The sequence below is a fragment of the Heliconius melpomene genome, chromosome 21, assembly GCF_056956725.1.
Source record: "Heliconius melpomene rosina isolate 202511_hmr_F chromosome 21, ASM5695672v1, whole genome shotgun sequence".
Classification (NCBI taxonomy): domain Eukaryota; kingdom Metazoa; phylum Arthropoda; class Insecta; order Lepidoptera; family Nymphalidae; genus Heliconius; species Heliconius melpomene.
The window spans coordinates 9,338,703-9,362,447 of record NC_140409.1 but is presented as its reverse complement, the minus strand read 5'-3'; the positions used below and the strand labels follow the sequence as shown (position 1 = coordinate 9,362,447).

The window sequence follows — 23,745 nt, the reverse complement described above, 5'->3', positions numbered from 1 at the left end:
AAAAGCTGCATTCTTCAGAAGTGCTATAGGCTATATAACATTACATTATACATATAAACTAATATATTTTAAAGTACTTTCTAATTTGACATGCAATTTATTCTGCCATGTTAATAACAACCGTCGCGTCGCTACGCAACCGGTACCGCGACATTTTGATATTCATCCTTATGAAGTTTGATAAATAATTAAGGAGATGTCACTGATTCGAAATGACCTAGCCTTCGGGCGGCATAGTATGAGTATGTCCGACGCGAAAATATTCTTATAGTTCAAGCAGGCGTAGGCGCGTCCGGGTCCACTAGTACTAATATAATAAAGCGGAAGAGTTTGTTTGTTTGTTTGTTTGTTTGTTTGTTTGAACGCTAAGATCTCTGGATCTACTGGATCAATTTACTTTGTTTTTGTTTTGTATGAAAGCTGCATTCTTCAGAAGTGCTATAGGCTATATAACATTACATTACACATATATACTAATAAATTAAAATACTTTCTAATTTGACATGCAATTTATTCTGCCATGTTAATAACAACCGTCGTCGCTACGCGACCGCGTTCCTTACCGCGTCATTTTGATATTCATCCTTATGAAAATAAATATAATAGTCACTTTTAGCATTTCATCTAGATTGATTATTATATTTGTATAGAAATTATATTCTTATATTTCAAGCAGGCGTAGCCGCGTCCGGGTCCGCTAGTAAATAATAATAATAATTATAAACCGTAATGTCAAAACTGCAACAACAGTAGGTAGAAACATAGGTAGTTAAATAATATATATATATTGTATTTTGAGTGTATACTCGTAGGGGTAATATTTTAATTTCCACACTCTGGTAACAAAACAAAAACGGCGTTTAGTTCCACCACTCACCACACAATGTCTCAAAAATTCTGTGGAAATTGGGCAGCAATTAGAGATTGGAATCTTTACAATAGGTTCCCTTAGCCTACTCTGTTATAAGATTTTTTTAAAAAAATCTAGTCTATTGAGAGCTTCACATTGAATGTTCTTGGATCTTAATTTTTAGGTATTATTACTGAGTTTTTTTATTATTTATATTATTAAATTTACTCAGTGGATCTTTAAAAAGAAATGTAAAATTTGTATAATTATATTATTATTTATAGTTAGAGGCCGTCGTAGCGCAGCGGCACAAGGGTGTGACTGTAACGGTTGTGGGGTCGATCCCCACTCGAGGAAGTAAAAATTTTATTTATGTTTCTATTTCTTCGCTCTGGTGTCGAGGCAAAGCGCGGCGTTGAGTTCTGCCACTCAACACGCAATGCTTCCAGAATTCGGCAGGAAATGGAGAACGAAATGTCTTAACACTGCGTTCCCTCTGCCTACCCTACTGTGTGCGGGATGTATCCCCTTCATGCTGTAGCATGAAGCTAATTTTACAGAACCTTTAACATGTTTTTACAGGATCTCTTAGATAAAACACCAAAACGGGTTCAAGCTAACTACGTTATGTGGCGAGTCGCAGGCGCATCTATATCTTACTTGACTGACGATCTCAGGAGACGTCAACTCGCGTACGTCACTGCCCTCTCTGGGAAAACCGAGCGCGAAAGCCGTTGGAAGGAGTGTGCTGACACTACCAGTGTCAGGTAGTCCGATATTATTTCATACTATTTAATAGATAATAAACATTTTATTTTATTTTAACAGTTTTTTATTATATACTTCCGATTATTAACTTTTTAATTTTCTCTTTTCAGTATGTCTATAGCTGTGGGGGCCTTGTACATCAGGAAGTACTTTAATGAAAATTCAAAAGCAAACGCCTTAGAAATGGTTAATGATATACGGTAATATATTAATATCTTTCATTATAATAATATCTATAATTTCATTTCATTATAATGTAAAATTATAAACTATCCGAAAATTGTGAACCGACATATCGCCAATACCTACGACTCGATTTCGGAATGAGGCGGCGGATGGGTTTATGTGTGCGTGCGTCGTCCTTACAAATAGCGTTTTATTTTATAAAGATAATTTTATTATTAATTGTGTGTGTGTTCACTCCAAAAAAAGACCCGTATATGTGTGATTGGTATGTTAGTTTTTAATATTGATCTCATTAATCATTATTTCAACTTTTTTTTATGTTGCAAAGTTTATGTCACAAAAAAAAAAATGTAGAATTTATTTTATGTTCGATCCTATTCGCCTCCCAAAATGGGGCGGATCGGATATTTTTGTCTTGTTGGTTTTAATTATTAATTATTTGGAGAATTTATGAATAATTTAAAGTTTTGTTTTTTTTTAAGTTTTCTTATGTTTTTTGCGTAGCTAGATTGTTATTGATTATTATTTAACCAATAAAAGTTTCACATAATGTGCTTTAGTATGTTTTTTTTAATCTCAAAAAGAAATGATCCGATTCGCCTACCCTACCCTATATTAATTTTTTTTTAAATAAAAATTATTGATATTCTTATCCTTTAATTTAGACAACAGTTCCTTAAGACACTTAATGAAGTAGATTGGATGGACGAGCATACTCGTAAAGAAGCATTGGAGAAAGCTGACGCAATGGCTTCTCACATCGCTTACCCCAACGAAATGTTAGATGACGACAAACTTACTAAATTCTATGTCGGTGTAAGTATATTCCCTTTACTGCTCTAGCCCAATATACCAAATTACCTCAAAAGAAATATCTACCGCCTTTTTATACAGTTTAGTTATAAATATGGCTGCCTGTTAAAGAACAATGTTGCCATAGCATACTTGCTATGGCATATTACAGATTATTGCTATCATATCAATATCTTTTGTTACGTATTTTTAAATATTGATTTGCAAATATTCACGCATTAATATTCATAGATTTTTGTAGTTGAAGGACTATAGGATAACTTTTGGCATCTTTGTAACTCAGAAACATTTGATCCTTACGAGTAAAAACAGAAATACAATTTTTATATTAACTAATTTTGGATATCGATAACAAATTTGGTCTATATAAATAAAAAAAACATCACAAACTTTTAACTTACGGGGAGTTTCTTCATTTTATTTATAATGGTATCGTAAGCTTTCATGCAGGTAATTTTTTATTTCTTTTGCAGCTGGAGATGTCTTCTGACAAATTGATGGAGTCAGTACTTAATCTAACTCTCTTTGGCACCGAGTACCTATTTAGCAAATTGCGAGAACCTGTCAATAAAACTGACTGGGTCATACATGGACGACCTGCTATTGTCAACGCATTCTACTCTTCTATAGAAAATAGCATACGTGAGTTGCAGTCCTATAGAATTGCATATTATTGCTATATTTTATTCTTATAAGAATGCTGAATCAATTTTAAATTTGTGTGTAATAAAAATATTAATTTAACAGAATTTCCGGCCGGCATCTTGCAAGGAGCATTCTTTTCAGCGAAGCGTCCAGCCTACATGAATTATGGTGCTATCGGATTCGTGATTGGTCATGAAATTACACATGGATTCGATGACCAGGTTTGTTGTTATACAATTTTCAAATTTAAATGTAAAATATATTTTGTATGTATTATACTATCCATCTTAATTATCATTATTTTTAATATTTTCTAAATTTTATTAAAATTTTAGGGTCGCCAATTTGACAAAAACGGTAATTTAGTTGACTGGTGGCAAGAAATGACGAAACAAAAGTATCTGGAAAAAGCCAAATGTATTATTGATCAGTATTCAAACTACACTGTCAAGGAAGTAAATATGAAGGTAATTTCTTCTTCTTCTACTTGGCTACCTAACTACGATTATGAAAGAATATTTGTATCTCAGAACAGTATATATTATGTTATAATAATATCTTTCAGCTTAACGGAGTAAACACACAAGGTGAAAACATTGCTGATAATGGCGGCATCAAAGAAGCCTACTACGCGTACCAAGCGTGGACTCAACGACACGGCGAGGAGCCTCGACTTCCCGGGCTTGAGAAGTATAGTCCAAGACAGGTAAAACGAGTATATCTCTCAGATTGAATCACAATAATATATTCGAAGTGTTATTTTAATACAAAATTGTCTTGTAGCTGTTCTGGATGAGTGCCGCCAACACCTGGTGCTCAGTGTACCGCAACGAAGCTATTAAACTGCGCATAACTACGGGGTACCATGCGCCTGGCCGCTTCCGAGTAATCGGCCCGATGTCTAACATGGAAGAGTTTGCATCAGATTTCAAATGCCCGCTAGGTTCTCCAATGAATCCACTTAAAAAATGCAAAGTATGGTAATTTAATTAGTCGAGCCTAGAAAATGCTCTCTCGGTACACAGCCGATTTAATCGGACCCTCTCGATGTTCATATTTCCTCTCGCACTGATCAGAGATACGTCAGTATTCTCCGCACTTAGAAGTTCATTAAATACAAAAGTCGACGGGTCCGGCACTCGTATTATTGAATGTCTATTGACAATTGATAGACATGGAACCTCTGTTAAATTTAAAAATACATTTTAAATATTTATATTGTATGCACATACATACATGTTGTTTGCGATTTTTTGTAATTTCATTTTTAGTTAAATTAGTTTATTATTTGGCGTCGGTGAGACTGACAACTGTGGTTGCCATTAAGAAAATTTTAGTAATCTTAGAATTGTGTTCTCACCGCTGCTTAATTAGAGTTACTTAAGGACTTGCAAGGTTCCGACCTTTGACCGACTTTGTATATAGGTACATTAAATCGAGCCATGTACTTGGCTTGCTTGTTGAGCTCGCTTTTTATAGAAATATTTTTTAAATAATTATATACAGAGCTCTATTCTTTTATTTTATTTTTGTTTTAAGTCTGATTGCAGGCGTTAGTGACATACCTACATATTGTGAAAATATCTATAAAATCATATTATAATAAAATATGATATAATTTTAAGTGTGACGTATTTGTATAAATTTCAAAACAAATAATTGACTTTTGTATAACTACTTCTTCTTTATAGTACAATTTGCATTAGATAAACATTTCATTTAAAACATTATTTATGTGTTAGATAATTTGTTCAGATTTCAGCCAAAGCACGAATCACGCACGTGTCACAGCTATTTTAGAACAGTGATAATTTAATTTTAGCATAAGTATAGATAAGTAACACTTTTGGATACAATCTTATTGTTGTTATCATTGGAACACCAATTATAAGACGATTTTTATCGAATTACTCTTTTATTTACATCCAAAATCCGGAATAGTGTTTCACTAGACTTTCTTCAATAATCTGTCTTTAGTTTTTGGTTTTTACAATTATACTAGCAGACCCACGCGGCTTCGCCCGCTCGAGTTCTACGAATATTTATTAAATATATTTATGAAATTATTTTCAGTTTTCAATAAGATTATTAAGAAAATATAAGAATAAATATTATTAATTCATTTAATGTTATTAAAATTAACCAAAAATTAAAAATAAGTAAATAAATATCTTATTATTAGAAAAAACACCTAAGTAATTGAAATGAACGAATAAAATAAGTAAACATAACCAAAGAAAAATAATAATAAAAAAAAACTAAACAAAACCAGCTATATTATCAATATTATCAACGTAAAATAAAGATATGTGAATTTTAAAAAATCATAGAAAAAAAACTACAAGGCTTAGGAAATATAATCTTTATTTATAATAAAGTACACACATGGGAATTTTATTTTTTTCAAATTACATCACTGAGTTGTGTGTGATGTGTGACGTGTTCAATATATAACTGTTAATCTAATTCAAATAGACAGACAGACAGACAGACAGACATGTGCACAGCACAGGATACAGGAGAATTGATACAAAACAAATCAAATCGAAATATTCTTTATTAAATGTTTCGAATTGTCAAATAGATACAAGTTACCACCGGCTCGGAAGGCTGTTCTGCTGAGAAGAACCGGCAAGAAACTCAACAGTCGCTCTTCTAAAAGTTACAATGTTTTATTATACAATGTGGTAGCGATCCTTTATGAATTCCTTTTCATTTGAGATTTTAAGTAAGATCTTTAGTTAAAAGTTACAATGTTGATTACACAAATATATTTTTACATTTGTCAAAGCGAGAAACACACAAATTGGTTAACATAGGTCATCACGACATGTCATGGTCATGATTGATATAATTTTAGAGGTATCAAGCCCCTAGGTATTAATATAAATATAATTTACATATTAATAAAAAATTTAAATTGCACTATTTAAATTTACTCAAAAATATTGTCTAATTACAATTGAAATGCAGTGAGTAGCTGGTTTCCTTAAAGAATGAATTGACATTACATACATATCTATTAAAATATTTAAAACAGTCATAAGGGATATCAAGGTAAATAGGTATATTATATTAGAAGTAGAAGTATAATGTAAAAAGCTAAATATCATAGTAGCCGACCAACAAAAGTTACATGGATTACAAAAATCAATTACAAAATCTTTTCTATTTTTGGAAGATTATGCTTTTTAAAATATTGATATTGACATTAACTAAATCATAGACATAATACACAATAATACATAAATAACAGTATTTAATAAAATATGGGTCGATTGCCACTATGAGAAATATTGAATACTTTCATTTCTTCGCTCTGGTAATAATGCAAAGCGCGACGTCGATCTTCACCACGCAATGCCTCAAGCGGTGGAAAGTGGAGAACAGAGTGTCTTAAAATTAACTTTCTTCTGCCTACCCTGCTATATGCGGGATACAGCGTCAGACTGAACAATAGAAAAATACATAAATGTTATAAGTACATTAAACATTGTAAAAGTTTATTGAAATTTCTATCATAGTTATATTTTAAAGAAATATTATATCATTATTATTGGACAATGTCAGCAAATATTAAAGTATCTAAGTCGCTCTTATAAATTAATATATTATATAATACATAAGAAATCGTTATAGTTACAACACATGTAAGTTGTTTTATTATATTCGTTAATATCTCTGATAAAAAATAAACAATAAATAAGATTGCAGTACAAATTCAAATAAGGTTAATTGCTCATATTCACGACTCCCTTACATTGAACCAGGCAGGCAAAAATAATTATGTGTATAGCCACTCAACCCACAATTATAGCGAACAGTATCAATAATTAGACCAGAGAAAACAATTATTGTTTTCTTAGATATATGATTTCGAACGCACAAATATATACATAGTGTATCCCCTATATATGATACGAGAGTAGAAACTATAAATATTAACCTGAGTTAAAACCCGTTCCCCCATAGGTAATCCAACCAAAAACTTCTTGTACAATCAGGTGTGATAGCTGCGTCACGTACATGCGTGGTGTACAATATATGTACGCGCATATACCTACATATATAATATATACATTTAAACATAAATCAGATTTCATTGGTATCTCGTCCCAATTTACGTCTAAACTCAACCATGTATTTCTTTAGACATTAGACACTACACCAACAAGTTTGTCAAATTCAATGACATGACAAGTGAAGATGTATCAAAATCGAATCGAATTTTAAACGAATTAACCTTTTTATAAATTAACCTTTTTATAAATTTTCAGTTTTTTTACATTTACATGGCTTTTAATTTTCACTTGACACAAAGACGGATGCTCCATTTTCATGAGAAGCCCTAATTGATACGGGAATTATATCATCTTGAAATAATAAAGAAAACCGACTAGTGATAATTATTTAATTAAAACATAACCGTCGTCAGTTTTTTATATTGAAGTACTAACTTCAGTCATTTTTAAAATAAAAGTAGGCAGGATTCGCGGCTTCAATATGTTATCAATTATCGATAAACGTGCAAGAACCTTAAGGGGCAGATGCTCCCGCGCCTCACTTCAGGCCCCGATTGCATTCAATTCGCGTGCAGACTACAGTATGCGGGCGCAGCCGCAAGTGGGTACGTTTACATAACGTTACTACGTACATACGTTTATATTTGACAAACTTGAGTGTAAACATCGTTCATTAAAGCGTTATAATTCATTTTCCTTAACTACTAGTTAAATACTTTCATAAAATGTAATACGTTTACATTTAAGATTTTGTATTTGATTATAGAACAATAAATAGTTTAAATACTAAAACGAAAATATTTAACATATAATCTTATCCTTGATTGGGAATCGAACCCACAACATCCAGAGACATCGATTCCGTTCGTAAACGTGAATACATTAATAAATTCTGTCTATTCAACAGAAGCATTCATCATGTACGCCATTTTCATATACATATGGTATGTACATACAATTCTAAGAAATAACAAATATAATATATTAGATAGTCAATCAATCTAACAATAAAAAAATCCCAGACATTTACTCGTCCAAACTGAGAGGGTCGTCGACGAACACCTGATGAGACTTCATGTGGATCAGGAAAGCCAGAAGTCGATCTTTATCCGCTTCATTTCCGCTATAACAAAAATTACAATTATTAATAATGAAAGCTAAGTGAAATGAAATTAATGAATTAGTCATCTAATATATTCAATGAATTATTAATAAATCAATTAGGTACTTTAATATAAATTAATGACTTTTAACTACTTTTATCATGAGGAGAATTAATTAAATTGAAAAGTATAACCGAATAAAACTTATTTCGTGATTTTTATTTATTTCATGTTAATATTTTTAAACGGTCTAATTGCAAAATGTAAAAAAATAAAAGTATTTTTTTACATACATTTTAAAACATCGGGTCAAACAAGTAAGGTTAGGTTACATTTTTTTTAATTTGACTAATTTTTTAATATTAGGTCCTTATATATGAAATTGGGTTTTGATTTGGGGGCGCAAAAAACCGAAGATTTTTGAATATAATATATTTCCTTAATAGAAATATGAACCATTGTTATATGCACTTTTGCCATTTCATAGGTACTTTATTGATGCTTATACTATAAAAATCATTCGGACGGGAAACAATAAAATCTTTGAAGGCTGTTTAGACTGCTCTATTGGAGTTTATTATTTTCCTTTACAAAAAGTATACTGCATATAGATTAGATATATTTTAGTTTTAGCTTCAATTTGTATTTCTTACTGGGCACATTCCGAATATAACAAAAGTGATATCCATTGATATTGATATCACTTTTGTTAATTGTATCAGTATAACAATTAAATAATTATTTTATGAGATAATGAAGTTTGGAAACATGTTTAATAATAAATTATCAAGTTTTAAGAATCGAAAATATACTTACTCGATATCGATTTCAATAGCCAAAGTGGTGTGGTGAGGTTTTCCTTCTTCATCTAGCCATCTTAAAAGAAAAAAAATATTTAAAATAATTTTTATTTTATGCAAATATATAGAAGCTGTCGGCAATAAAAGACACAGTTTGTAAAAGGCAGGAATATACTATTCTCAGTCTAATAGGTAATTTTGTCTATTTTTTTTATCTTTCCTCATCGAAGGTGTAGACATTGTATGTTAACGATACCTCGTCCTCCACTTTACTAAGCATTGCTTATTGAGTGAGTCTCCGCTGGCAACTCAATGTGCATTTTGCCATAGCGGACAGAGTAAATTAATTTATTACTTCAAGAATTACATATCCTTCAGATAACCGAGTGCAAAGCGATAAATAAAGAATAAAAAATAATTACACATCGCCAAACGTGATAGAATTCACTGGATAGGAGGCCAAGTATCTCGGTCGTTTTGCGACGCCTGTCTCAGCACTGGCCGCCTGCGCCGCGCCCAGCGTCGACCGCGTGATGTGCCAGAAACCGCGGGACGCCGCACCCACACCGTCTATCCTCTCTATCCTTACCCAACCTTTGGAAATATTCACCAAGTATGGTGTAGGTATATTAAGCAAATTGAACGATATTATATTTTTGTACTGTTGTTGTACTGTTACTGTACTATATAAGAGAGATAAAATTATAACGTTAAATTACAACGTTAATTACGCAGAGTAATTGAACGGTAGGTGAGATAGGTAGGTAGTTGGTGACGTAGCCCACTGGCTCAGATGGTGCGGACACGTAGAGAGAAGACTAAAATCATTAAGAGAGACATGAACGCCTGCAACGTTTCCGTTCAAGACGCACCCAATCAAGTTAATGAAGAGAAAACACGAGGAAAGCAGACCCAAAGCCAAACAGCTGCCAAATGGGAATTATAATGCACAAGAGAGAGAGAGAAGAGAGTTCCCTCTGCCTGCCCTGCTGCTTACGGGATACAGTGTAAAGCTGACTTAAAATTTTAATTCATGGATAAACTGTGATACATAAATATCCATAACCAAGATTTACAGTCTCGAAATTTAAAAAGATGAGCAGAAAAATCACAAAGATATTTTAATTATAATAGCGTTAATATATAAAGAGAAAAATTACTAATAAAAATTATTACCAGCCAATGTTTCGTCCGCATCCGGTTGACAGTCACTGCAGTAGCACTTGACTTGCCCCCAGGACACCGCCTGCCGCAACTCCGGGTACGGAAGCACTAAATAGTTCCAAAACTTCAGAACGAGGTGCAAATGTTCGCAACCTTCTCCGAATGCCTCCCATTCAGCTTCCAAACTGTGACCTTCCACTCCTTCTTGGTCCAAGCTGAGAATCCTATTAAGATAAATAAGATTTTCGACTGCCAACGGCTCCGAACAAAAGTCATCGCGACGCGTCGACTCATCGATAGAAGAGGACTGTTCTTCGGTCAGATCTGGTAGATTTCCCGTCTCGAGAGTCAACGCGTCCATAATCTCATTGTCCAAATTGTCCACATCGTTCGCTTCCGGGTAGCGGTCATTATGACGAATATTAGTGTCACAAAACTGATTATTTATTTCGTTGTCATCGTGACTGGAATAGTACGCCAAACGAATCGTCTCCCTGAGGGACAGGGGCTCTGACACGCGACAAAAGTCATGTGTGGATTGACTGCGTTGAACGCTTCGGAGGGACGCTTCTTTGTTATCAGTAGCGTTTAAAATAAGACTGTGATGCATCACACGGCCCGGAGTTTGACTTTTAATCTCTAAATTCCTCATTTCATTATCAGGTATTTGAATGAGTGGCTTCGAAGCACGACTAGGACCCGGTTCAATAACAGGATCATATGCTTCCATCAGATTGTCTTGGCTGTAGGCCTTGGTTTTTCGCTTCCTTCTAACTTCTACTATCTCCCTCGTCGGCGGATCTTCGTCTTCTGTATTTTCCACATTGATGCCCATCAATGATTCCTCTTCTCGGCGGTTTTCAACTATTACTGGCAGATCAAGCGATGTACCAGTCACCACAGTATAAGGATGTAATAGGACCGATACCTATAAAATATATATTATTGATAATTTTAGCAATGTGTTCAGCATAAAATTTCAAAAAAATATATAACAAAACCATTCCAACTCACTTGGGAAACTCTTCCGTAAAGGTCGATTAAAGGATAAACATGACTGTACGACCTGGGAACCGCACCGATGATGCCTAGAACATTTCCATCGATGTCAACAACCAACTCACTGTTGAATCGGAAATGTAGAGTCAACACCGATTGCTCAGCAACTTCGTCGAGTTCCGTAGCAACATGGGTTATCAGCTGTAATTAAGTTATATTTATTTTATTAATACTGATATATTCAATACGGAAGTTCACCGAATATTATGTCGTCGTTATAATATTTCTATTACAAGAGATGTAGGCCATTTTAGGTGTCTTCTGTTTAAACTTTATTTTATGGAAACATACACTTTGTATTGTATTGTATATAAGGTTAAGTATAAATAATGTTTACTTTACATTAAAGTAAGAAATATGAATACGGTACTGATTATGGTAACTACCACGTTTAATACTTACATTGGTCCCGTCGTATTGGAGGTCACTGGAAAGTATCCAGGCAGGTGAGTCAAAGCGCATGGCACACTCCGGGACGTTCTCAGAGGGGAGACACGGCACGCCTCCAATAGACAGGCTACCGTCCCAGCTGTCGTCGATTTTGTCCACGCGAAACTGTTAGTATATAATTATGGTTTTCTTAATAAAAAATATAATTCGTTTAAATAATCTATGAATATTTCAAGATAGTCTAATTCAGTTCACGACGCCAATAATCAATCGATATCGACTTAGCAACGCAATGATTTTCAATATAATCGATCTACACTTCGCATTGTCCACGCGACAGTTATTCATATAGTTATGATATTATTAATGAAAAATATAATTCGTTTATGTTCGATACCAATAATCAATCTATAGCGACTTAGCAATGCAATGATTATCAATATAATCGATCGACAACTTCGCGCTTGCCATCATTGAATAATACTTTATTTTGCTATAATTTAATTAAATCTATAATTATTAATATTTTTATTTTAATTATTATTATTGCTACAATTTAATTTATGATTAATCACACTTTACAACATTTCTGGGTAGGCAGAAAATATAATAGGTAATGCGCTCGCTAAAACATGTAACGAAATGAAAGTACTTTTTTATTTAAAATAAACTTCTTATCAATATCAATAAGTCAATACGTGAAAAAAACTTCTTTTAAGATAAAATTATAATTAGCAATCAGCTTCGTGAATAGTGTAGACAGCAAATTTTGTTAATAATGTAAACATCAGCCATGTAGAACGTAGTTGTATTTTATGAACGAGCTGCGCAACGTTTATATTATTTTTTAAAATGGTCAGTTGCGCAACTTCGTTCCTACTATACTTACTTTTTTATACTTATCTTTGTATGGTGAATAAACTCCTCCACAGGATCGTAGATTATTTATTCATTCATTCTTATATAAATTTATATATTTTTTTTACTTATATAAATTTTTCTTACTACTACAAAGCCATCGTTATCAATATCTTAACAATAAAATATAAATATAATCCAATAAATCCCATATCAATTATAGAATGAATATTTTTGGATGGGAAACCTACTGGTTAGTATTTTTCCTCTTGGCATTTATCCCGGCGTATGTTGCCATGTTTCTACCTTCTTGCTTACCTACTCCACTTTGCACGGTCTTTAACGTCTACGGTGGTTAGACCATTATTAGATTAGATCCAACCAGCGCTTCCTTAGGCATTTTGCAGGGGGTTTCGCTCCAGGGACAAACATAGCAAGGCACTTTCGTTCGACATAGTTCATAGGCTAGCACGCTACGTGGCCATTCCCTCTCAGGAGCTTATCCGCTACGTCACGGAGCCCAAGACTATTACGTATGCCTTAGCATCTACATTTCCGTGATGTGAAGTTCCAAAGTGTACCGAGATAGTGCTGGCCAGCCGTATAAAATAACCGGTCAGATGATGCTCTTGTATATCAGCCCCTGGAGCTTGTGAGGTATTCTGCAATCGCACCTACCGTCATTAACCATGGTCCTGGCAGTAAGCACTGTCTGGGCCATGATCATCGTGATCGATGCCTCCGAACTCATGCATAACGGATCAAAGTCGCCTGAACTTTTCCGGCTTAACGGCTAGCTCAGGACTTATAAACATATACATCATCTGCTATGGAGGCTAGTCCTGGATGTGAGCATAGACAGTGGTCCAGAACTCCATTGAATAAGAACGGACTAAAAGCAGAGACCTGGTGAATCCCCGCTGTACTACAGTACTACTATTACAACTATACACGATGAGGTACACTGTCAAGGGCCTTTTGGTGATTTAAAAAAGACAAATGAAGACCTCCTCTTTATTCCCTATATGCCTTCTCAAAGTTCTGAGGGCGAAAACGTCGTCCAAAGTGCCCGAGTTTGGCTGAAATTTATATTGATCCTAGCTGAAACCTATATTGGTCAACCCTGTAACACGCATTACTACCACAATCTTGAACGGTGCCCCTTCCTTTGTAAATAAGGGTACTGAAATTAAGGGGCCACTCGTGTGGCATCTGTCCAGGACATGGTTAAAAGGTCAGGAAACATGAGCACACTAAGAAAGCCCAAGGATTTCCACGCTTCGATTGGGATATCGTAAGGCCCCACCGCTTTTCCATTCTTCATGCGTCGAAGGCAATTACGAGTTTCGTCAAAAGTTATTGGGGTAATAAGTCCGAGGTTAGAAGGTGGATCGTGAGAAAGACTGCACGGATGCTAGTTGTTCATCAGCACACTGCGTTGTCCATTTTCATATGAGAATATTATGATTTTTCTACATAGATTAATACAAAAATGAAGGTATGTTTTACAGTAATTTTCGAAAATGCAGGTTGCATTTTCAAATTTACTCTAAAACATATTACGTATTAGGTAAATCCATAAGAAAAATAAAATTCGCTGTGCTATTTCATTTATATTAAATAAACAATTCGCCTTGCAAAAAAATATGTATTTCAGTTTTGTTTGTAATAATTAAAATTGACATTTTGTGTTATTTTGAAGGCCACCGTGGCACGGCACGGCGTGAAGTGAAAAACGAGTGTCTTAACCACTATTTTTTATAACCTCGTGGTTACATACCTCTCTAGTATAATTAACTTTACTTGAATGTAAGATCTTTATTATAATAAAATATTTTTATTTTTAAATACTCGTAAAGAAATACTATCGCAGTGCGATTATTTGTAAAAAATACTTTCGCAGCGCCATTTTTTCTAAAAAAGCTTTCGCAATGCATTTTTTCATTATAAAAACATTCGCTTTGCAAATTTCTGGCAAAATATTTCCTTCGTAAATATTTATTTATTGTAAGTACCCATCAAGGAAATTTATATAATTTAAATATTATCTTCATGCTTTTCCCACTTATAAAAATACATTCACAACGCCCTTTTTTATAAAAAAAACATTCGCAATGCATTTTTTTCCAAATATACATTCGCTATGCAAATTTTTGTAAATTATTTTCTTCGTAAATATCTCTTCTTTAATTACCTGAAGTTTCCTACCAAGGAAATACAAAATTTAAGCTTTTTTTAAACCTCACGCGTTTGCCACATAGAACGGGGGAACCTATTATTAAAACACTTGGTTCTCCAGGCACCGCTATTTCCTGCGTACAAAGTAGCGGAATTCAATGAGTGGGGATCGAACCTCCACAAAGAGATATACATACAAACCTACCGCAAGAATCTTTAAACTTTGACTATTATTTTATGTAGGAATCGAACCTACTAGCATGGGGTGCAGCATTATATACCATAATCAAATTATTATAATATATATACTATATTATACGCCAGCAAAGCATATTTTAACCATTTGCTTAATATGTCATTGTGTATAGCAAGCAAAGATTTAAAATTGAAGAAAAAAAATTAAAACTTACCCTAAATCTGTGTCCCCGACGTAATGGTTGGCTGACTATCGCGACTGCATCTTGATAACCCGTTGTGCGCATTGCCACTGTGTCTATTAACAAAAAAAATGTTAGCAATTTAAAATCTTAGCAAAGTATTTTTTTTTTTTTTGTTAAATTTATACATAAACGTGTTGTATATACGAGTATGTATATATAAAAATTATAAAGTTCTCTACAAAAATTTAGATGCAGCATAGGTTGCTCGAATATCACCTAACGCAATTTTTCAAGATTATTACTCTCTAAATTTCCTACGAAACGTCTTGTAGCGATACATAGTACCGATAAGAATCTTTTTACTGAATTCTAAAAAATGTAACGTATAGTCCAGGGGTATCACGAAAGAAAATCTTTAGTTTTTGTAGTAAATAAAAAAATTAAAGAAAAAAAACTTTTTAAGAACAAGCATTTATTATTTGTTAATAAAATGAACTAAAATGTTTAAAAATAAATTAATTCTAATACGAAGTATAACACTTAATAAATAATAAGGCAAGGTGCTGAATGTTTTTAATTATACCACACACTTAGCGTGGTTATAGCTCCCAGACGAATCAAAGTCTGGTTTTTAGCTAATGAGTTTAATTTTTAAAAGAGGAATTGAAGTTCAAAAACTTAAATTTCTATTTTTAAAGACTTAATTTGTAGTCCAAAACCTATTTCAGAAATAGTAAATAAGTTACATTTTTTGAATTTGGCATTATTAATAAAATGAATTACCTGAACTGCACAATTTAATATTTTTTCCGTGTATATAATGAAACGTGTACGGCAAAGCGGCTCTCCTTCGTCGCGGCTCTACTGGAACCAGGGTGATCATTGAAGAACTTATATCCGTCATGTCGCTTATTATTTGAACTTCGTGCACTTCCTCTGTATCCTGTTTTGGTTGTCCGTTGTCATTTGGAACTGGAATGTTCGTATATATTTACGTTTATTAAAACAATGGCAATATTCTGTTAGTTACTTTTTAGCTCCACTCTGTAGCATGATGGCCAGAAGGGACCTATAGTGTTAAGATACTCCGTTCCTCACTTTCTGTCAAACTTTCGAAACAAGTCTGACTACGATGTGAAAGATAATGAATGCGGTAGATGATCGTAGCGTTCTCTCCTTGCCACAACAAGGAAAAGAAGATAATGCATTTCCTGGAATGGGAATTGAACCCACAAATGTTGCATTTCCTCAGTCCCATTGCGTCCCTGAAGTGTGTTATAATAATTTATTATAAAATGAAATACTTAACACTATGGATGATAGTAGTACACTACTATGTCTTTATTAGAAAGTAACAGAAATAGATTAAATACTTACTAGTTTGAGGTAACGCTACAACTGGATTCCCCCGTGTCACAGCTTGTATCTTGTATACTGAACCGAAAATTTCCATAACCACGTAGGCTTTCTGAAAAATTGGAGTTACTTATTAAAATTTGCCTTCTTTCTAATAATTTTTACGGCAGTAAAATGAGGTATGATCATAAAAAATATATAATATACAAATTTGAAAAACAATAAAATTAACCTTTAGTATGAATAGGAGCAGAGTCCATTCTTTGTCTAACTATTCTCAATAATTTAGTTACTAAGTTTCAAAAAGTAAGTTTCCATAAGTCAAGTGGAGCAAGTTTTATAAACTCTAAAACTATTGAACTTTGTCGTTGTTACTCACATCCGGAACTTGTTCAAAGGCAGTGTCGAGTAGCTCACAGTTGTAATATATTAGTACTCGATTGTCGGCTGTTTTCTTGAGACCAACTCGATCCCCAGTCCTTAGCCATTCAAATGAAGGGACAACTACTTTCATACCCTGCTTCCTCGTCCCGGGCTTGGAGTAGCGCATATATCGTCCTGCGTACATTACATCTTATTATAAAAAAATCTCTGTTAAGATGAGGAGCTCAACGTCGAAACTTTAAATAATTTAATAATTTCACCAAGTGGGGAGAAATCAGCAAAAGTCGCGTTTACAATCAAATACTGTACTGGACCACTGGACCACGACAGCCTTAAGTTTAAAATTATGCTAATTTCAGATATTTCTATTATGCGTTTATTTATTTGTGTAACAATTAACAATAAAACGCACTATATTTATTAGAACATCATATAACTAACATTGCATAGGCGAAGCAGAAATTAACCTACCGTCAATATATGCAGTGTAGTGTGGTAGACAGGCGACCGAGGGTGGCAGGCTACGGTTGACATGCGCGTTCAAAATGTTCACGTCGGTCACGCCCATACGGAAGCTGCCTGCATAGCTGTACTTGCATGCCACTATTTTAATCTATTTGAATAAACAATTTGTGGTATTATTACATATTAAAGATATTTTTAAAAAATCTTTATTATTCTTTCATATACAAATGCCAGTGAATAAGCAACATCCTCTGGGAAAAAAATAGACCACAGCCATACTATAAAAAAATTCAATAAGAATAAAGGGGTACATTGGCTACAGATATTCTGGCAATATTCACTTTTAAATTATTTAAAAAAAAACACCTGCTTCACTCTTTATCGCTCACACACCAGGGCAAGCAGAGAGTTCCCACTGTTAAGACACTCCGTTCCCCACTTTCCGCCGATGAATGATTGATGAACAAAAATAACGTAACGAAAATGACAAAATATTAATCATTCATTAAAAAACAGTGATATTTTCTGTTTAAAAATACATCTGCGGCCAAAGCATTCCGTTGTGTAAGTTGACGGCCACAGCGCGCTCACTTTCAATAACTAAAAGTTATTGGAAAGTCAGCGGACCGTAACCACCTAACAAAATTCAGTAGTTAAAATATACTGCTGTAGTCTTCTTTCTTTCTATCTTCTTTCTTTCTTTCTTTTCGGCTTCTTAAGCACGTTTGTGATGATATCTTTATTGTAATAACACACGTTAACGTAATCAAATATTGGTAGGATATTTATTATCTTTCGCCAGGGTAATTTTGGTTTCCATAGTGAAAAGATTCGAAACGCAGGAAAAATTCACACGTATGCCGACTTCATTGACGTGAGATTTAAAATATGTCGTAGTTTAAAATTAAATTCTACATTTTTATTTTACGTATACTCGAATAAAGTACGTAAAGTATGAATGTTGAATTTTTCATAAGGATGTCGTCGTGGGGACAATTCAGTCTGCTTATTTCTTTGGTGTGTCCTATGAGACATGCTACAGTTCATATTCAACCAAGATTCCAAGATTCCACACCCAAGATTCTTTCTATGTCTCTTAGAATAGAATCTTAGAATAATGTGAGCCAACGACGAGGCTGAAAGATTAAGCACGTTTAGATTTAGAATTATTGAATAACGGTAACTAATATCTTCTTTTTAAAGAGACATCCGATTTGGGAGCATCTCCATTGTGTAAGTTGACGGCCATAGTGCGCTCACTTTCAATAACTAAATTATTGGAAAGTCAGCGGACCGTAACCGCCTAGAGTCTCCAAATTTCACTGTGTCTTCTAACACGATTATATTTTGAGCATTTTCAATTTTCTAGAAAATTAATAATACAAGTAATACAGTAGTAATCATGAGCACGATTTCAGATGCCAAGTTAAACAAATGCATCATTCGTAGGATGCAAATTTTTTATAAATAATATTTTGGTATTCTTAAAAAAATGCATACATTTCTGTACAATTTCGTTTATCTATTGTTATGTCGATCTTTATAATATTATTTGACACCTTTGCAGTTTTTATAAATATAGTACAGTACTAGTACAGATAATTATTACGTATACAAATAAGTGTAAATAAAAATACAAATGATGCTACCTCAAATATCTCTCCTATGGCAAGATGACTTGAGCTGAACACGAGAGCCCCCATAGGGTCCGGTGTGATCCGCCTCGCTAGCGAGTAGTCGTGCATTAAAACAATGTTATCACCGCAATATTCCGAGAAACTCCTGTTAAATGATAAAATAAAAAATATATTTTCTAAGAAAGTATACTTTGTAGATCCTGACTTTTGTTAAACGTAAAAAATTAGCTCGCTTTGATAATTGTCTGTTACTTGTGTATTAATATAATACACAATTTAATGCTATATATCTAAATAACTGGCCAAGTGCGAATAGGACTCGCGCACGTATGGTACCGTACCATTTGTTTTATGGAAGCCGCCCCCCGCCCCCTTAAATATTTTTTTATTCTGTTTTTTAGTATTTATTGATTATAACGAAAATTATAACTGTCTAACAATCACAGACGGACAGATATTAAATCTTATCTTTAAATTCAACATTTGACAACAATTAACGATTAAAAGACTAACGTACTTACCAATATGGCGGCGGAGGCGTAGCTAGAGCTCGAGATGTACTCAATATTGAATTATCTGAATTACATCCGTTGTAATTAAACGTTCTCTCTTCGTTTTGCAATATTGTAACCTAAATGAATTAAAGTGATAATAAACAAGTAATATATATAAACATAAGTTATTAACAATTTTTGACTTATCGTACCTGCGTGCATTGGCCGTAGAGGTCGACTACCGCGTATATATTGAGATGGGGAACATACCAAGCTTTGCCCATATCCATTCCGTCCAAATAATAATGTAGACTACGATCAGCATGCCACATCATTCCTAAAAAAAGCAACTTCATTATACTCTTTCATATACCATTTTTTTTTTATTTTGAAATCAGTGCATTAAACAAACCAAAACACTTGTTAGGATTATGGGGGGTCTGGATCTGCCTGTGTCGGAGTAGGAAACCGAACCCATTTTTCTTGTCATAAAATATTTACCAAGCATATTCGTACATAAAATAAGTAACAGTAAATATTACTAAAATGAATTATGTATATAAATTTCCCAAATAAATAATATATATTTATTTATGGGTGAAAGCATATTTTTTGTTTCTTATATTAATAATTATAGAATGCACGTTTTCGTGCTATTACCCGTTTTTCTTATATAAATATTTGATTAATATTTGCTTTTAAAAAAAGTAATTATTTTTTGTGATAAAATTACCAAAATTATACGAGACAATAAACATCACTATTAACATACTATATATTTTTGTGTATCTGCTATTTGCTAGCAAAATTTTACATTTTTTTAAATGTTTTGTTTTAGTTTCTTTAACTTAATGTAAAATAAAATAATTGATAAATCCTAACCAACTCTGCTGCCAACAGTGAGTGTGTCCAAATCAAGCGGGTAACCGCTACGTACGCATTCTCCATCTTTCATCATGGCGGCACCACTTAATATGTAAGTATCCCAGTTGAGGTCTGTAGCGGTACCGGCCAGACCATTGGCTTCCAGATCGTCAGGTCGTATAGCTGTCACACCTATATTCAAATCATATTATTTTTTAAATCATATTTAATTAATTAGACATAAAAGAAAATTATGCATCAAAATACAAACCTATTTCCAAACTACCAATCCAACAGTCAACCATGGAGTCTATACGCAATTCGAACATATCGCACTCGCGGAGCGGTCGCGAGCTGAACAGGACCGCGTCGTTAAACTCCGAGTACACCGCCGCTCTAGACGCTGTTAAACGCGTCCTACTGAGCCTCGCATTGCGCCCATGCACGCGATGAAAGCACATTTCACTACGGAAGAAAAAAAAATTAGCTTCACGCTGACGCAGACAGAAGGAAACACTATTCCCGACGCACCACCCAGTTTTCAGGACATTGCGTGTTGACTGACGAAACTCTTTTTATGTTTTGTTTTTCTTGTTCCCAGAGGGAAGGCATGAAAATAATTCATTTCCCCGAAAAAATCGAATCCACACCCACCGAGTGTACAGACAGACCCTGTTTTATTTATAATATCAAACATGCTAATTAATAAATGAGAATTAACATTTCGAAATGTGAATTTTCGGTATTACATTTGTTCAAGTGCATTGAGTACCTTTTCAATTTTACTTTTGAATACATATACTTAGTTACATAATTTAATCCCCTGCTATAATACTATAGGTAAATAGTATTAACTGAGAAATTTGATAATCTTTGTATTGCGTCTTCTATGTATCTAAAATTTCCCTCCATTAGTATAGATTTTATCTTTAGAAAGAACGTTTCATAGACTATTTAAATTTAAATTACCATTTATTGTATATATAATTTAAAAATATTAATATACTTATGTAAAGTAACCAGATACTCACGGATATGTGGTAGCATTCGACTCGGAAGATATTGGTGATTCCGGTGAACATTCCATAGGTGGTGAATAAGAATCGACTAACGTCGCTTGTGCTACACGTCCGTATAAATCTGTAATATATTTACCACAGAATAAAAAAAATATAAGATAAGAAAATATTTCCATAACTTAATTTTAAAAAGGCCATTCCATAAAATACGTCACATGTTAAAAAACGTTGACGGGGAAGGAAGTATGACATTGTATTCTTTTTTTATAGAAAAGACAAGGCAAACGAGCGTAAGAGTCACCTGAAGATGATAAGGGATCACCGTCCCCACGGCTTCGTGTAACAGAGAGCATGTAACTACATGTGCGTTGTCAGCCTTTACGTTGGAGATAAACGAAGGTTTGAAGGTAACCAAGTCGCATCGACCGGGAAAGACTGCTGCAGGTAGACCACAAATGTGTGGTGCGTAGGAGAAAATTCCTACAGAGCCGTACAGTAGTGGAGTCCCACATATCTAGACCACATCGTGTTACAAGGACGGGAGGCGTCGTAAGTTTTGTGAAATCTAATTTCGAAACTTGAACGCACAAATGTAACTTCGGAAATTCCGTTTTATTTACAAAACCTCTGGATTAAAATTGCAAGATATGTGATGTCACACTAAGTAAGGGGGCCTCACAAATGTGACCAACTGTAACAAGGATCCTCCATGACCTCTTATACGTGAATTTAATATTTACGAACCGATAACTCCGAAGACATGTTCAGGAATATTAAAAGCAGCGGGGCCTTGATCCGCTCCGTTTACATAAAAATGCAAAATACCCATGTCTTTTCTCATGACTCCTACAGTGTCGCCTTCCTGTCAAAAGAAATAAATATTTTTAAAATAGAATTTAAAATTGATTTATTTATTTTCGTAGGTAACAAACGATAAGTAAGTACACATCCCATCTTCACACGCTGACATATTTTTTAAATGATTCTTTATAGTAGGGACATATAGTGAAATATAACTGATAGTTTGTACATATAAATGTAATAAAAAAAATATAAGGAAATATGGGTGATAATGTTTTATTTACATAACTTACCACTAGTCTATTGAGATTTCTAACATATCGTGGTATTATTATAGTCGCATCTCTTATAACGTCCTCTCCTGACATTACCCAAGTGCCTGATCTAAAAGTTTATGTTCTATAAAAAAATAATGCTCAGTAATTTAGTGCGGTTAGCGAGGTTCAAGCTGAGATTTGCATTTATGTGAGTGATTATAAAAGTAGAGCCAGTAAAAGACTTTTTAAAATATAATTTATTAATATGAATAAATTCATATTAATAAATTGAATAAAAAATAAAAACATACATTAATTATTCTACGCCAGACATTTCATAATTTTTATTTTCGTTTCATCATCAAAAGAAGCGTTGTAATCACGCGACGGTTATGGGTTCGATCCCCACTCGAGGAAGTGAAATATTTATTTACGTTTATATTTCCATTTCTTCGCTCTGGTGTTGAGGCAAAGCGCGGCGTTGAGTTCGGCCACTCAACACGCAATGCTATGCTATATGCGCACGCATGTTAAGTACAATAGTTGAGACAAAACTAGTAGCACCCTCTATTTTTTTTGGGTTCACGCCTGTGGGAATCAGTTGCCACAAATAGCAGGGTAGATAGAGAAGATCTAGTTAAGACACTCGATTCTCCACGTACCGCCAAATTTTTCGACATTGGCTTGTTACCAGTAGCAGTGCGAGGAAATTAACTTAATTCCTTAGCCCGAATGGGAACTGTTACCATAACAGTTGTTTACAGTGTGATGCCACACTGCATCAAAACAAGTAACTACATTTATAAATAGCTAGAACACAAAACTCACTTGGCGTTGCTCATTTTGAATGGTACTTGTAAATCATTTGAAGCGTGCTGCGTGACTCCTATCTCAATGCTTCCAGCCCACTTGGGGATGACCAGATCGAGTCGCACTTGGAACAACTCGTTGGTGCGTAGAGTTCTGTTCGTCATTACTACGCCGTTGTTGAAGAATTCGAAAGCACTATTTTGTATTAAAATTCAAATATTAATAGGTATCGATTTTTATTGATTGTAATAACGAAAATATTTTGTTACATTTCGTCGCACTACTTGCACCGATTTTTGCGATGCTTAATAAGCATAGAAATATATAAATTTATAAAAAATCATTCTATAATGATGCTCTGTTTACACGACAGTACGGGCTAATATTTCTTAAATAATAATTCTGCCTTATATAATAATTATTGCATAAATGTTTAAAATAG

At 33.7% G+C, this 23,745-nt stretch overlaps 2 protein-coding genes across 8 annotated transcripts in view; one reads left to right on the top strand and one right to left on the bottom strand.

The window, feature by feature from the left end:
- The window catches only part of Nep2 (M13 family metallopeptidase neprilysin 2), a 44,075-nt gene extending 38,906 nt beyond the window's left edge, over positions 1-5,169 (top strand). For 3 of the 4 annotated variants that reach the window (XM_085206395.1, XM_085206394.1, XM_085206392.1), the window contains 8 exons: positions 1,433-1,620; positions 1,729-1,818; positions 2,470-2,620; positions 3,091-3,259; positions 3,365-3,483; positions 3,598-3,729; positions 3,828-3,968; positions 4,046-5,169. In XM_085206395.1, coding sequence (XP_085062521.1) covers positions 1,433-1,620; positions 1,729-1,818; positions 2,470-2,620; positions 3,091-3,259; positions 3,365-3,483; positions 3,598-3,729; positions 3,828-3,968; positions 4,046-4,246 — 1,191 coding nt within the window. In that variant the 3' untranslated portion in view covers positions 4,247-5,169. The remainder of the gene's footprint in view (positions 1-1,432; positions 1,621-1,728; positions 1,819-2,469; positions 2,621-3,090; positions 3,260-3,364; positions 3,484-3,597; positions 3,730-3,827; positions 3,969-4,045) is intronic. The other variant, XM_085206393.1, reaches the window with a different exon arrangement.
- Positions 5,170-5,801: 632 nt separating this feature from the next.
- Positions 5,802-23,745, bottom strand: part of Neurl4 (neuralized E3 ubiquitin protein ligase 4) — a 33,795-nt gene continuing 15,851 nt past the window's right edge. For all 4 annotated transcript variants that reach the window (XM_085206382.1, XM_085206381.1, XM_085206383.1 and 1 more), the window contains 20 exons: positions 23,322-23,498; positions 22,530-22,620; positions 22,180-22,297; positions 21,448-21,556; positions 20,688-20,881; positions 20,435-20,608; positions 19,765-19,889; positions 19,580-19,689; positions 19,071-19,203; positions 17,428-17,569; positions 16,952-17,130; positions 16,594-16,684; positions 16,000-16,188; positions 15,247-15,329; positions 11,813-11,965; positions 11,366-11,551; positions 10,364-11,279; positions 9,610-9,781; positions 9,204-9,263; positions 5,802-8,407 (listed from right to left, as the gene is read on the bottom strand). In XM_085206382.1, coding sequence (XP_085062508.1) covers positions 8,311-8,407; positions 9,204-9,263; positions 9,610-9,781; positions 10,364-11,279; positions 11,366-11,551; positions 11,813-11,965; positions 15,247-15,329; positions 16,000-16,188; positions 16,594-16,684; positions 16,952-17,130; positions 17,428-17,569; positions 19,071-19,203; positions 19,580-19,689; positions 19,765-19,889; positions 20,435-20,608; positions 20,688-20,881; positions 21,448-21,556; positions 22,180-22,297; positions 22,530-22,620; positions 23,322-23,498 — 3,499 coding nt within the window. In that variant the 3' untranslated portion in view covers positions 5,802-8,310. The remainder of the gene's footprint in view (positions 8,408-9,203; positions 9,264-9,609; positions 9,782-10,363; positions 11,280-11,365; positions 11,552-11,812; positions 11,966-15,246; positions 15,330-15,999; positions 16,189-16,593; positions 16,685-16,951; positions 17,131-17,427; positions 17,570-19,070; positions 19,204-19,579; positions 19,690-19,764; positions 19,890-20,434; positions 20,609-20,687; positions 20,882-21,447; positions 21,557-22,179; positions 22,298-22,529; positions 22,621-23,321; positions 23,499-23,745) is intronic.